This window comes from Atractosteus spatula, chromosome 19 (genome assembly GCF_055471065.1).
Source record: "Atractosteus spatula isolate fAtrSpa1 chromosome 19, fAtrSpa1.hap1, whole genome shotgun sequence".
Taxonomy (NCBI): Eukaryota; Metazoa; Chordata; class Actinopteri; order Semionotiformes; family Lepisosteidae; genus Atractosteus; species Atractosteus spatula.
The window spans coordinates 8,929,320-8,943,958 of record NC_142724.1 but is presented as its reverse complement, the minus strand read 5'-3'; the positions used below and the strand labels follow the sequence as shown (position 1 = coordinate 8,943,958).

Below are 14,639 nucleotides of genomic sequence, written 5' to 3'. Positions count from 1 at the left end.
AAAAAATTAAATATTTTTTGGAGAAAAATTTTGCTGGAGGAACTTGAACTTGTATCACTGAACTTGGTCTGCTGACATGACATGAGTTAAATCAATAACCTGTACTGGATGAAAATGAGGATCATCTTTTCACATGATATGATGTTGTATTCAGTTTACCAGCATACAGTGTATGCCAAGGAATGTTGTGAATTATATCTCAGTATATTCTCAATTCAGTTTTAGGATGTCAGGTGGTTGATTTAACATGATACATACAGCAAAGGCTTTAAAGCTTTTTAAGAGCTGATATGGTAAGGACCCCTATATATGCTTGAACCCCTATATACACAAATAATACCACACTTCACAATACTTACTGTGAATGAAAATGACCAAGATTTTTCCAGGTGAGATCTAAAAAATACAATAATATATTTAAAATAGGTTTGGCATATTTAAACTAAGACTTCTTTCAGAAGATGGAAAAAGATTGTTTTCTTAACATACTATGTACAGATTTAATAATGCTCATCTTATGTGCATTACCTTTTCTGAACAGAGGTATCTAACCCTTGTCCTGTCACAGTTCTGCACTTTCCTGAAATGGACGTTGTTGTTTCTGTGACATCAATGCATCTTTTCATCACTGAGATGGTTTTCTATAAGCACAAAATAGTAAGTCTGAAAAATTACCATGGAACAGATGTTTTCTAGGCTTCTTCGATGGCTAGTGTCTGAAAGAAAACTGAAATCTTAGGTTGAGTCATAAGGTTTGCTGATTTGTTAAGTGTGTTAAAAGCAATTTAACAAATACATCCCTAAAGATTAAGTTTAAATTTTAAATTTTAAATTTAAAGATTAAATGAAAACCCTTTAAAATAAACAGGCCAATATAACTGTTCCTCCATCCATTTTCTAACAGCTTCATCCAATTCAGGGCTGTGGGGTAACCAGAGTCTATCCTGGCAAGCGACTGGAGCAAGGCAGTGCACACCCTGGATGGGACACCAGTCCATCGCAAGACACAGACAGACACAAACTCACACACACACACAAACCCCAACAAGCACACATACAGCCTCCACACAAATAGCACCCCAGGTCCAGAATTAAACCCAGTGTCCAGCTAACCATGCTAACCACTGCACATCCATGCCATCCTTGATATCATTTTAGAGATTGTAAACTGAGATCGTGAAAACTCTCACTCTCTGATCTGTCTTCCTCTCAGAAACTTCAGTTTCCTTCGTCGACTGTGAACTCTCCTGTTTTCGGAATGAGGAGTCCTTGCTAAATGTGCTTGGCTTTCTGTCCAGCACAGGTGCTGCTTTCTCAGCCTGCTTCACTGGAGCTGGGAAGGAAGGTTTGGTACGTGCTTCTGCACTGCTGTGATCCTTCTCCTGTGCTTGAGCTGCCTTCACTCTGGCTCCCCTCTCTGCTGGCTGCTCTCTGTGCACCTGAGTGCCATTCACTTCCAGACATCTGTCTCCAGCTCTCTGGTTCTTCTCTTTGAGTAACCTCTCCAGCTTCTCGGTCACCTGTTTCTGTAGGTCTTTGTAGTTTGTCTCTGTCAAGCCATGCTTTGTTGAAGAAGGTGGTTTTTTCATTGAGAATTCCAGCTGTTGAGCCTGATCTAAAGGTGTTCAAGAAAAGAAGTTTCCTTTTTATGACCTGGTGCTGTGGAAAACAAGACCTGAGATAAAAGGCTTCCTTTTCAGGTTGTATCTGAACTTTGGATGTGGGTTTCAAAATATATGCTTTGGCTTTGCTAAAAAATAAACATTCATTTTAAATTTTTAAAGCTTTTTATGAATAAAAATGGCTAATTCACACTTCTAAGTATACCCTATATATACATGGAAACTAATTAATTGTATCAATAACTGTGAAACAAAATACACAAGCCTGCCTTTAAGAACAATAAAACGGTACCTTGTTTAAGGACACACAATGAGGAATCATTTTGATCCTTTATCCTAAATGATGATGATACTCTATTAAAAGCTGGTGATACACCCTCGGACATCTTTCTGGATATAATATTTCTCTCCCTTGAAACACTGAATACAGGGTCAGACAACCTTAAAAAAACAGACTATCCTCACTATCATTGTGAAAAATAAAATACTCAAGATATAATATTGCATATTAAAAACAACACAGATCAACAGTGTAGCTTTTATAAATTCAGTTTTAAGTCCTTCAATCTTTAAATTTTTTTAAACTTTTGACTATAACTTACAGAGGCTTGTCTTTTTTAATAAAAGGTTGAGTGTCAGGCACAACATTCATCATATCATCTGAAAGATAAAAAGAGAAAATCTTAATCGGATAAATACAAAAGGTGTACAACCAGACTTTTTAAGCAAGAAAAACACTTTTGTACCAATATATTCTTCCTCTGTAACCTTGACATCATCTTTGTCTTCTTGCACCATTTCAACAACTTTGGTTACAGGTATATGCTGAAAGGAAAATAGAGCAACATTAATATGAACATTAGAAGAAGATCTGAAACATATGCAGTTCACATAACTTATACTCATGCCTTGAGGAATTTCTGAGTCGAGCTTGCTCTCTCTGAGCCACGTTTGCTGTTCTCCAAAGCTGTGGTGGTGCTCTGAAGAGAAAAAGAAGCTCAGCTCTAATAATGACCTTCAAGGTGTTAAGACCGATCTGTTTGCAGAAGGACCATAACTGACCTTGCCAAGATCTTGTATATCTTTTCCGGTACTAGGTTTGCCCACTGAAGGCTGTCTGGAAGGGGTTGTGGTGATCAGCTCATTGATGCTGTATCCTTTGTTTATTTTTGATGAACCAATCAGCTGCAGTGCTGGTTTAACCTTGTCCTTCGATGCTGTAGCTGCAGGGAAATAAATAATACAATCATACTTGCTACAGAAAAATAAACTACAGAAAACTACATTAAGCACACTTTGACGAAGCTTTTATGATAAATTTATTTTTTTAATATATAATTTAGGGTTAATTTTCAAAATCAACAAAGTACAATTCTCAGAGTATCCACAATGTTCATTTACCAGAAACAGTGGAATTCCAATATGCCATTAGGAGCTCAAATTAATTGTCTGATGGACACAGTACAATACCTCAGAATAGTACCTTAAATACGTTTAATAATTTATATGCCAGGCCTTGTACATTAATAAAAATTATATAAATCCAAATAAAGAGTAAGACTAATAAATAAATGAAGAACTAATTGCTGTACTGTATAGTGCAATTTAAAATAAAGACTCTTTAAACAAGAAGCAACTGGCATTATACATTTTGGTAATGTAATGCTAATTTTTTTTAAATAGCTTTTAAAGAACAGCAAAACCTTGTGAAAAACCTACGGGTTGCCACAACTGTTGATACTGGACTTCTGGTTGCCCGGTCACCGGCATATGATATAATAGAGCTGGCCTCAGACACCTTCCACCTCATAGGAGTGCTGGACTGAAAGAAAATTCCGTCTTTTCTCTTAGACTTCAAGGCAAAGCTGCACTTTCACTGAGACTACATTGTCCTCGGTGACATGTACTTTCAATTCAAAACAGGTGAGAAATGTCTTCAGTGTTGATTAACACTCACCTGGACTGTGTGTTGTGGCGATTTAGTACTTCGGACTCTCTGAGATCTCTCTTCCGATGCTATTGAATGTGGAGGCAGCTGTGTGATTTTATTCTCATTCTCCATTGGCCTTTGCACTGTACTAAGAGTTTGTGAGACTTGGCTTTCAGGAACTAAAACCTGAAATTTAAATATAAACTGAAAGGAATCCTCTTTTAAGATGGATGCGATGAAAATGATCCATACTGTATAAAGCACAATACTGGGTACGAATTCTTATATGAATGTGTAGGCTAGTTATTTTACTGTCCCACATCTTGTAGGCTTATTCTGGGGAAGAATAAATGTAAGGTGTTGGGTTCAAAGAACTCATCACTTTCAATAATTTAAATACTATTACTTGATTACCTCATTGTTCAATAAACATCAAAGAGAACATGTACACTTCTAAATCCCTGACCAGCTGTGGTTTGAGATTGCTAGTGCTGAAGCAATTGAGTCAGGGCTGACATAAATATTTGACTAAGAACATTTACTATACTATTGAGTAACATACAGTACTAACAACCCCTTTCTACATAACTGTCTTGTATGTGACAACTTTTATAATTCAATTGTTTTCTTTACAGTGCTGTCTAGAAAACTACTAGAAAGCTGATGTAGTGCACAAATAAATGCTTATGAATCACCCACATTTTAATCCAGCCAACACATTCAAACAATTGTTATTTTTAATCATGCATGTAGAACATTATTTCTGAGGACATTTTATTTCTGAACAGGTAAAAGCTTTACAGACCTGAGAACCATCTTCAGTCTCAATGTAGTGCACAATTGTTTTCACTACAGAACATTTTCCAACACTTCTCTGCAAGATAATTTAAAGTTAAAGGAAAAGTGCATTTGATTTGGTCCACAGAAGCACAACTATAAGTTTTAACAATAGATTAATTAGAAAAATATATAATGGCTCTTAACATTTAATGATATAATTGAAAAAGGGGTACTAACCCTATCATTCAGATAACACTTATTCTTGTGGTGGAAACAAAATACTTTGCATTTATCAACACTCTCCCATATACAGGGATATGTAAAGCAGGTCTGGTGAATTGCCAAAATATTATGATGTTATTCAGGGATAATGACTATTATTAATTTATATGTGAGGAGTTAAAGCAGTATTGGCTTACTCAATTTAAGAAATAACGGATCAAAAGTGAAAAAGATCAGCTAACTCACAATCATACTATTGCCTGTGTCATAGTTATTGGACATTAAAACTACAAGGAGGTAAATTAACTCTACTTTTTCCATACTCTCCACAAATGCAACATTTGATTATGTAGAAAAAAGAGAAATAATTCACAATAACTGAGGATGTGTGGTTTGTTATATCTGTGGCATGGGCACAACAGAAGACATTACGTTTTCTGTGGGCAAAATCTAAAGTGACTGCAGTTGTGTCAAGCTGGCTTCTGTTACATATCCTGTAGTATATAAATACATGGTTAAGCTTCTGTATTTCAGTTGTGCAGGCAGGGACTTATTTAAAGGCACCTGTCCCTCAGCTCTTTGTAAACCAGTAGATGTTTATTTTATACTTGAAATATCATGTTACATTTCTTTTTAAAATAACTAAAAACCTAAAAAATATACTGAAGAACACCAAACCCTTGACAAAAAAACAAATATAAAAGTACTACATTCAGATGATTTTCTTAGTTTTCACATTTTATGGCGGATTGGAATCCAGTATACAATTGTATTGAAAGGCTCTCTGGAGTAACACTTACTTTGTTTTCTGGCTCTCCGTACACATGCCTGACTGCTTCCTCGATGTCCAATGCTGCACTGAAATACATCTGGATCTTGTTCCCCTCCCTTCCACCACTATTTAATAATTGCTTCAGCATCACTGTTAATACTTTTTGTCCTTTCTCCTCTAAATGAATTAAAAAAAACAGGTAAAAACAGCACAGTACATTCTACACACTGTTTTTTTTCTTTTCCTTTGAACAGTAATGACGTCTAATGAGATCCAGGCCCCTGCACACTGGCAGGCTCATACAGACTGTTCAATCAAACATGAAAAGTTGGCCATTGATTTAATATATAAACTAGTTCTGTAAGAGTAGTTTTAAAAATGTAACTTGTTTAATATTAATAATCAGAATTCCCTATGGAAACCCCATCCCCCTTTAAAAAAAATAGGACTGTTAAGTACCGTAATAACACAGAGACACTAACTCTTTCACAGAATGCAACATTAAGAATAAACAGCAAGTATATTTACTCTGCTGAAAAGTAACATGGAAATGATGTAAGTATTTAAAACATCATTGTGTTTTAATGTGTAACATCATTCCTATTGAAATGATCCAGTCATATACAGTGAATTTGTATTTAACATTTTTTACCACAGATATACTGGATAACCATTTTGTTGTAGGAAAGTGCTTTCCACACGCTTGACATCTGTGCTCTTGTATGCAGCCCACTTCCTCTCTGCTGAGACCCTGGCCTGACACTGTTCTAGGGCTGAGAAAGACTCCAGCCCCACACACTGACCACACAGTAATCAACCCAGATTCTTCAACAAAATGGAAACGGCTTTGAAAATAAGCAGGGCAAAATTGTTCTAGTGGAAATCAACACATTTTAATAAGCCTGAAAAATATTCATAAATCAAATTTGAAATATACCTTGAAGTTATTGCTGTTAATATTTGTTTCGGAGTTTGAACACCATCAATGTTTTTTGCATTTAATATGGGAGCACAATATTCACTGTTGTAAAATAACATCCAAAATATGTTTATGAAAGACTTTCACATTCTTACCTTTCACTGTATAATATTCAACTTCATCCTTGGGTATACACACAGTGTCCCATTGGTTCTCCTGAGAAGAGAAATCATTTTATCTGCGTAAGTCATACTCCATATGCAACAACAAGGCTTTTTTGTTTTCAGTATACACATATACACAAAATAAAAGCTAGTGAATTAAATGTCTAAAAACATATGTGCTTTATTAAAATGTTATATGATTATACAAATAATTAAATTACATGGACTCAAAACTTAGTTTAAAAAAACTAATTTAATTTTTTTTTTAATTATATGTTGTTCAATTAATAAACAATCTAAAAAATATAAAATTAAAATTCACCTCCTCCCCATCAGCAGTGGAAATATAAAATGTTATGCTCTGGCTACCCAAGTTGAAATCTATCCAGAACTCTTCAAGTTTGTCATCTGCTGGCATGAACAACTAGAAAACACAGTACAGGTACAGCACAGACTTAACATTGTACTAGTCAAGAAATACTCTTATACACACCAATGAAAAAGCACATCTAGAAAGGAACATCAAGAATAACCTCGAATTATATACTCAATAAATTCATTGATATAGGGATTAAAGGTTGCACATATTCTCTACTTTCATATTACTATAATACATTTTGTAGTGTGATACATAAACAGTAGAATAACTAACCTCATGTTTATCCAAAAATACTTCCAGGCAAGGATAAGAGTAAACTCTGTGAATAAAAAGAAATGATATCTAAATTGTCTGTTGTTGGACTCCAAACCAGGAAACGGAGAAATTGAAAGGGAGTTCAACAGAATCAGAGTGCACCATCACACCATCAATTCTCAAAAATCAAAAGCAGACGCAGCTGCTTGTGTACAACTGATTTGCATTATAAAGTTCATTTCGCAAAAGGCTGTTCATTCTGACAGATGTATTTATTATTCATTGTCACATCTAAGGAACACAGTGAAGCGCATTCTTTCCTCTCAATTACACACCCCTGTTTTTCCTTTCCTGTGCATCTCATGTGCTCCTCGTTAGTACATCTTTCTCCTGCTCGTTAGTGTGCTAAGCTTCTGCAAGATCAAGGTTAGATGTTCTATCTTTATAGCCTGAGCCTTTCAGCAGTCATACAAGTACATCTTACTAGAAATACAGATAGATATAGTGTACATAAATACATGAATAATCTTAAGTACCTCCTTCTGTCTCCCTGCATGCCATTTATCAGGTTAAGAAACTTTCTACAATCCTAGTGTAAAACAAAAAGAAGAAATAAGAAATGTCAATTATTTTTGGTGCAGAATTATGAAGTCACATATTCAGAGAAAGGAATATTTACCGTTTCAAATTCAGAATCCTTGATCCTTTTGAAGGCTTTGGCTACGAACTCCACACTAAACCACCCATCTGCTAGCTCATGCCTCTGCTTCTCTGTAGTCATCCTACACAGGGCCTCTGTAAGAGCTACCTGCAAGTCATAGTCTGAAACAGGCAGAGGACAGTAGAGCTCTTTCAAGTGCTTACATTCTAATATTTTTTGCATAAATTTTGATTAACTGTAATCTTTCAAAACAGAAGATGACAGACATAGCAATATAACAGTTCCCCCAAACAAAATCATTTCCACTACCCCACAGAACCCTAAATCTGATAGGTGGTATCCCCCTCCACATTTCCTGTCAAAAGATTCCAGAAATAAAATCACACAAATAGTAGAATTACAGTGTAATTAAGATGTGACATTCTACTTTTACTATAGTCCCCTCATCCCTGGCACAATTAATCCAAGAAGTAGAAAGGTCTATGTCAGTGGTTTCCCACACACCTGCTGGGTTTCGTTCCAGCCCTTAGTTACACAGTCAAACCCCTCATTAAGATAAGATCACTTTATTAGCCACATACAATTTCTTGCATTAGGAATTTGTCTTTTTGCTACCCCAGCTTGCTCTCCATGAGACACACAGACAGGGAGAGAAGCTTGGGGTCAGAGCACAGGGTCGGCCATTGTACAGCACCCCTGGAGCAGTTTGGGTTTAGGGTCTTGCTCAGGGGCCCAACGGAATAGGATTCCTCTGCCAGCTGCAGGATTTGAACCAGCAACCTTCCAGCCACAGGCGCAGATCCTTAGCCACAGAGCCACATACTGTATAAACAAGTGCACATAGTGCTTGTACAGAGAAGACACTAGGGACTACGGACTTTGCAAGAGATTGCACACACTCTTTGAAGGAAATTTAAGTGAATCAATTTTTTTGCAGATAGTGTAAAATAAAACTAAAAAAACACCTACCTCCACCTTCCATTATTCGTTTACCCAAAAGTTTCCTGGGGCAAAACAAATAAGGAACCAAATAATACAAGTTAATTTTGCTGTGCTTTACTGGTGAAGTGCACATTTCTGTGTGACAAACTATCAAGCCCATGTCCTCTGCTTATATTAAGTACAAAATGGAAGGAATAATAGAAGAAATCCATGAAACTCAACTTTTTTCTGCTTTAATGGAGTTTGTAATGAAAGTTCGGAAGGAATGACAACAGCCATGTTCAATCAGACCTGGCCGTCTGTAATTCGCAAACACTCCTGACGTCACTTCCTCTCCTGAACACTATAAAGACTGTGTACCGTATGTGAACCCCTTCTCTTCCTCACATACACCTTTATGCATTCCACCTCCACCCCATCTCCACCTCTGGAGCTGTCCCTTGTCACTCCTCACTCTGGATGGGGGTCCCAGCCTCCTCGTCCTGTGACCAGGAGGTTTACCCTCACCCAAGCGGGTTTATCCAAATTTTCACTAAACACTCCATATTTCTTTCAGTACACTTCATTCTTGGGTGGTGTTATTCCGAGTTAATTCTGTTAACTACAGTGTCAACTTGCCGTTTTATCTCAGAAAATAAATAAAATAAATGCACAACCAGAAAAATAATTTCTCGGTCTGCACCTGATCTACTGCAGCTACTTTTGGTACAGAACGGTTATTGTATTTTGTCCAAGTGGTTGTTGTACTTCAGTTGTGAATGAACAGGATTCTCTCCTATCTGCAAAGTGCTTTGGGTTTCTTAAGGATGAAAAACGCTATGAATATGTAAGAAATCAGTATTTTAAGTTTTCTACTTTTACTTACATGACACTTAAGATCTCTGCAGATGATAAAACTTGTCTTTTTAATTCATGTGGGCTTTCATCAAGAATTTGGTTCAGTTTTCTTACAGCCTTGAAAGAAAAGAAGGGTGTTATTTTGTTGATTTTTGAACATATAAAATAGCTTTGAACATTACTGATTGATCATAAGAGCTGTCTGAAGCCGGTCAGGGTTACAGTACCTCCTGTTGGATAGAGATATGCACACCAGCATCTGCGGTCAACTGCCCTGCACGATGCAGGAAGGTTTTGGTGACTTGGCTTTTTCCTAAGAAATGACCAATTAAGAAAGCTTTACACAATGACACTGACTGGCATAACTGTGCTGTAACACTGAAACACAAATAAATAAACTACAGAAAATACTGTGACAATAATTTCAATAATGTTGCCATAGATATATGGAAGCTATTTTACATACCTTCATTGCTGTTTTCATGCACAGCCTGTGAGAATGTAAATAAAATGTATATTATATTAAATCTTACTTTTACTAATACTACGCAGACAAATAGTTTACCTAGTAGTATCTGCATTTCTATCGCTCTGCGTGACCAAAAACTGCCATTTAACACAGGAAGAGAATTTTGATTTTAATCCTTTACTCACCCACTCAAGCCTTCAGTTTCTGAAGGGATTTTCATGGCAACCACCATAAGTCATTGCACAACATTTGTACAATAATTCTTACCAGCAAAATTATAATAAAACAAAAATGACACATAAGGTGAAGGAAAAAATATAAATAAATTACACTGAGTGCAATACAAAACTCACAGATCACAATGGGGGAATTGAAACAAAGCTATTGGTTAGTCATGCTTTTAATGTAGTCACTGGGAATTACAAAAGGCATGAGACAAGGAGTTGTGGTAGTTGGGTGCATTCACAAGAAGACTCTAACAAAAAAAAAAAGATTTTTTTTAAAAAGAAATTAAAAGGCAGAATATGTCAGACAAAATTGTCACAACAATTCCAACGTACTAATTAAAATTTTACATAGACATTATAGATATAGGTCAAATTAAAATATTTTACTAGGGTTTGTGCTATAAAAAAGATTTTTCATACAGAAAGGCAATTCTCACCATCACAAAATCAAAAAAATCTTCTGCAAAATTCAGCAAGTTTTCATTTTTTATATGTCCTCCTTCTGCCCATATCTCTCTGGCTTTATCGAACCACTTCACCATCTGAAACAATGATGCGGACTGTTGGCATTCAGCATTAGCATTCACTCCGATTAAAACAAACTATTTCAAATGGGACCCTCTTCTGTGTAAAATGAGTATCAATTTTGTGGTGATTATATGAGGACATGTACTTTAACTGGATTGATAAGATGTAGACTGCTTGTTGGATGTTGTAATTCCTGGATAGTCACACATGGAAACTGCAAAATACATCCATGATCATAAAGTAGCTTCTTCTTTTTAAGACTCACTGTAACCTGGCTATCCAAGAAGCACAGGGCACACTGCAGTACTACAATTTGGGTAGGCTGCCAGTATAGTGTAGGAACTGTAGAGATAATAAGTAATATACAATACAGTATTACCTATAATAATTTACCTATACGTAAATTGTGTGGAATGGATGAGTTATATGTTTTTGTTATTGTCCTGTGATATATGTATAGACATTAGGCATTTTTTCTTTGATTCAAATCTAAGTATGTTCTTAGTTTATGTATGTATAAATGATAAAAACTCCTATTAAAATACTTATCTTGTTCACAAGGCCTTGTTTTAACATCACAGCTATTCCTTCATTTCCCTGAATCCTTAGAGACTTTCCAAACTTCTGCAAGCAACATAGCAGCTGAGAGGCATTTTTTAGCCTTCTTTTATCAATTTCCTGCAAATACACAAAAGGAAAGCACATACTCAGAGGCTGACACCCTGGAGCATGAGACACAGCTGCTGTGAAACACAGCTTTTTTTGCTAGTTCCCTTTTTACTTAAGACCTGACTTTGTTTTGGTGTTTTGCTTGGAAGAGTGACTCTTGAGGGAAAAGACTGGTGAAATATCTGAGGAATGGTAAAGATGAAAAGGATCTAAGAAGTTCTGATTTGTAGCTATTTAATGATTGGCAAGTGGTTTTGCAACCCAACCTTTCAGATAAGTCTGAGAATTAAAATTATGCAGTGAGGATTCCAAAACGTGTGCTACATATTTTTGCCTTTTGTAGTTTTGTGACTTATGTCTTTAAGTTTGTGAAATTTTAGTTAGCATTGAATGAATGTTTGCAAATAAAGTACTACATCACTTGTGTTTCTCCATGCTTATGCTAAATTTAAAAGGGCCCAGCTAGCTGTGATCTGGCATTATTTGACAATAATATCTGTACTTTTACAATTTTTTCTTTAGAATTTCACACTATGGATACTATGCCACCAGATGATGAACATATTTCCACTCCTACCCTGTTCATGAGTTGGTCCAATTTATTTATCAGCTGCTTCGAACATTTCTGACTAGTGCCTTCATTGCTTTTGTCCTGCAGAAACTTTTCCAAACCATGGAACTCATTCTTCTTCAGTGCTTCATCTATGCATTTCTCAAACTACGGGACAAAGTGTATGTAAAAGGATAAATACAATGCACTGGTAAATTAAACAGGAGAGTTATCAGAATAAATACAACACAGATTACAAGTGCTGCCAAAAGGGTGAATACAAAAATGAAGCACAATGCAGATCAGACAATAACACAACTTCACAGATACAGTATAGGCAAGCTCTAAACAGACAAAGAGACAAAATGCAATTGAGTTAAATGGCAAGAGCATTTGTAGAAAGTATCTAAACTTGGCTTGTTTGTCTTGAGAGAAAAGAGCTCCCTGGTATTTCTAATGACCACTGACAGCCAGGACCTCAATTTTACTTCTCATCCAAAGGACGATGCCATTTTTACAGTATAGTGTCCCCGTCACTATGCTGGGGGCATTAGGGCCCACACAGACCGCAGGGTGAGTGCCCCCTACTGGTCCCTTTAACACCTCTTTCAGCAGCAACCTTAACCAGGCAACCAGGAGGTCTCCCATCCAGTACTAGCCAGGCTCGCACCTGCTGAGCTTTAGTGGCCTGCCAGTTGTGAGAGGGTGAAATAGCTACATTTAAATAAAACACTTAAGTATGTTGGATCCAAGAGCAAAAGGTTGCATTTGAAGGACAGATCAGCTTCCACCAACAATGCAATATTCTACAGTCTGCCAGACATTCACAGAAGCCAGTGATGTGCACTGATGCCACAATCACCTTCCACTTTACCCTCATCCTTACTGACATGACATGTCACCTCAATCTTGGCAGAATCTTCGGTGTGCTAGTAGACAGTTCTAGGTCATGTGAATTTCTGCTGTAACCCCACAGTAGTTTTCACTCCAGCAGGAGGATTTTATCAAAGGAAACTTAGTGAGCCTGCTTATTCCTATATTTTTATAAGTTCTGACGTTTTACCTGCTGGTCCTGATGAGGTGGCATTTTGACTAGGGAAAGAGACTTGTCTTTTTTGAGAATAGGTCAACAGCAAAAAATCCCTACAAAATTCAAAATAAAAAAAAAAGATTTTCAATTATACACCATTACTTTACACCAAAATGCCTTCAGAAACAAATGCGTTAATATGGCATGCTTGCTAGTTATAATTACAGGAATGGCAAACACTGCAGTAAGTACAATGAACAGAATAATGTGCCTATGAGTATACTGCTTTTTAATACCTAATAAAGTCCTATCATTTTCTGTTAGTCTGGTGTAGATCGGTTAGACTGAATATCTGTAATCAAAAAGTGACTAATACTGCACGCAATACAGTATTTCTTTTTTTCTATTAGATAATGTTTTACTGGATCGTATTCTCTGCACAGGATTCAGACCTTGTCCTGATGAACAAGAGCACTGAAAAGCAGTTTTAGATGCACGATCGCATTAAATTGGGTCACCCTCCTTGCATTCAAAAAGCCCTGCACTTTATAAAAGGGGGTGGCTAAACTGTTGTAAACTGTTGATTAGACTCCGGGCCAGCTTTACAGAAAAAAATAATGATCAAAGGTACATAAAACTAAGTGCAGCTCTGACATTATAACTAAATACCTAGGAATAGCCTTTATGTACTGTATACTGCTTTTTTAATACCTAATAAAGTCCTAGCATTTTCTGTCAGTCTATTGTAAATCAGTTATTATTCTAATGAAGCAGAGGATCCATGATCTGTGAGATGTGATCCAATCATCCAACAGTAGTCCTTGGCGGTAACACGTTGTAGATCCACACTCTGGACTTAAAGCCAGTCCATCGCAATAGATCTCAAGTTTTTTATAATATAATATAATAAAAGTATATGAATGAACGCTAATTAGAACTAGTACACTGAGGCTGAAAGCTGCCATATGACATGGAGCGTTTCCACCAGTGATTGTTTTTACTAACATGTTCCCTACAACAGTAGAAACTGGGAACTAAAACAAAATAAGTCATATAAAATGAATTCATTTTTGCAAGTGGCAATCAATGAAGGTAGCGACATTGTTTCTGTGATGCAAAACGCCTACAACGGTGCTAATCGAAATAACTTGGTACAAACGAAGATGCTCCTCAATTTATTGTGTTTCCTGTTAAATGTCTGTTGATGAGGGCTACAAGCGTTTTTCTCACGTCTACCGTAATTTGTACTATGCACTCTAAAATCTGTGGGCTACTTCATTCCTTTTCTCTGAACAGTAACTCATTCTCATTTTGCCATGGGCCATTCTGTGAAGCAGCTTTTAAACATTAGAGCTGGTCTAAGATCCCATCATTAATGACACGTACCACAGAAATAAATAACGTCATTAATTAACCCAAAATTGCAGAGTCCACTGAGAAAAATGCGAGGCTGTGGTATACAGTACAATAACGACAGACCGGAACAGACTTTTAAAAGACAAAAGAAATGGAAAACTTACAGTTCATTGAAGCTTCAGGCGATCGGATCTGTTTTGATTAGACGATCATCGGTATCACATTAATAACACATACAGGCCAAATTCATAATTCAACACAAAACAGTCAAATAAACCTTTAATACGCTTTAATCTCGATGGGGTGTTCTTCAAGAAATTACAACAT

The 14,639-nt window shown here is 36.4% G+C and overlaps 1 protein-coding gene across 1 annotated transcript in view; it reads right to left on the bottom strand.

Moving 5' to 3' along the window:
- sycp2 (synaptonemal complex protein 2) overlaps window positions 1-13,013 on the bottom strand; it is a 31,080-nt gene extending 18,067 nt beyond the window's left edge. Inside the window, exons 1-25 of the mRNA XM_088937750.1 lie at window positions 12,990-13,013; window positions 11,954-12,094; window positions 11,239-11,385; window positions 10,617-10,721; window positions 9,950-9,974; window positions 9,711-9,796; window positions 9,512-9,600; window positions 8,674-8,708; window positions 7,723-7,865; window positions 7,580-7,632; window positions 7,062-7,107; window positions 6,732-6,833; window positions 6,401-6,461; window positions 5,355-5,503; window positions 4,358-4,426; window positions 3,580-3,738; window positions 3,342-3,444; window positions 2,685-2,845; window positions 2,531-2,602; window positions 2,369-2,447; window positions 2,225-2,282; window positions 1,915-2,063; window positions 1,191-1,615; window positions 529-641; window positions 360-396 (exon numbers count right to left, since the gene is read on the bottom strand). Coding sequence (XP_088793876.1) covers window positions 360-396; window positions 529-641; window positions 1,191-1,615; window positions 1,915-2,063; window positions 2,225-2,282; window positions 2,369-2,447; window positions 2,531-2,602; window positions 2,685-2,845; window positions 3,342-3,444; window positions 3,580-3,738; window positions 4,358-4,426; window positions 5,355-5,503; window positions 6,401-6,461; window positions 6,732-6,833; window positions 7,062-7,107; window positions 7,580-7,632; window positions 7,723-7,865; window positions 8,674-8,708; window positions 9,512-9,600; window positions 9,711-9,796; window positions 9,950-9,974; window positions 10,617-10,721; window positions 11,239-11,385; window positions 11,954-12,094; window positions 12,990-13,013 — 2,631 coding nt within the window. The remainder of the gene's footprint in view (window positions 1-359; window positions 397-528; window positions 642-1,190; window positions 1,616-1,914; window positions 2,064-2,224; window positions 2,283-2,368; window positions 2,448-2,530; window positions 2,603-2,684; window positions 2,846-3,341; window positions 3,445-3,579; window positions 3,739-4,357; window positions 4,427-5,354; window positions 5,504-6,400; window positions 6,462-6,731; window positions 6,834-7,061; window positions 7,108-7,579; window positions 7,633-7,722; window positions 7,866-8,673; window positions 8,709-9,511; window positions 9,601-9,710; window positions 9,797-9,949; window positions 9,975-10,616; window positions 10,722-11,238; window positions 11,386-11,953; window positions 12,095-12,989) is intronic.
- Window positions 13,014-14,639: the final 1,626 nt, after the last annotated feature.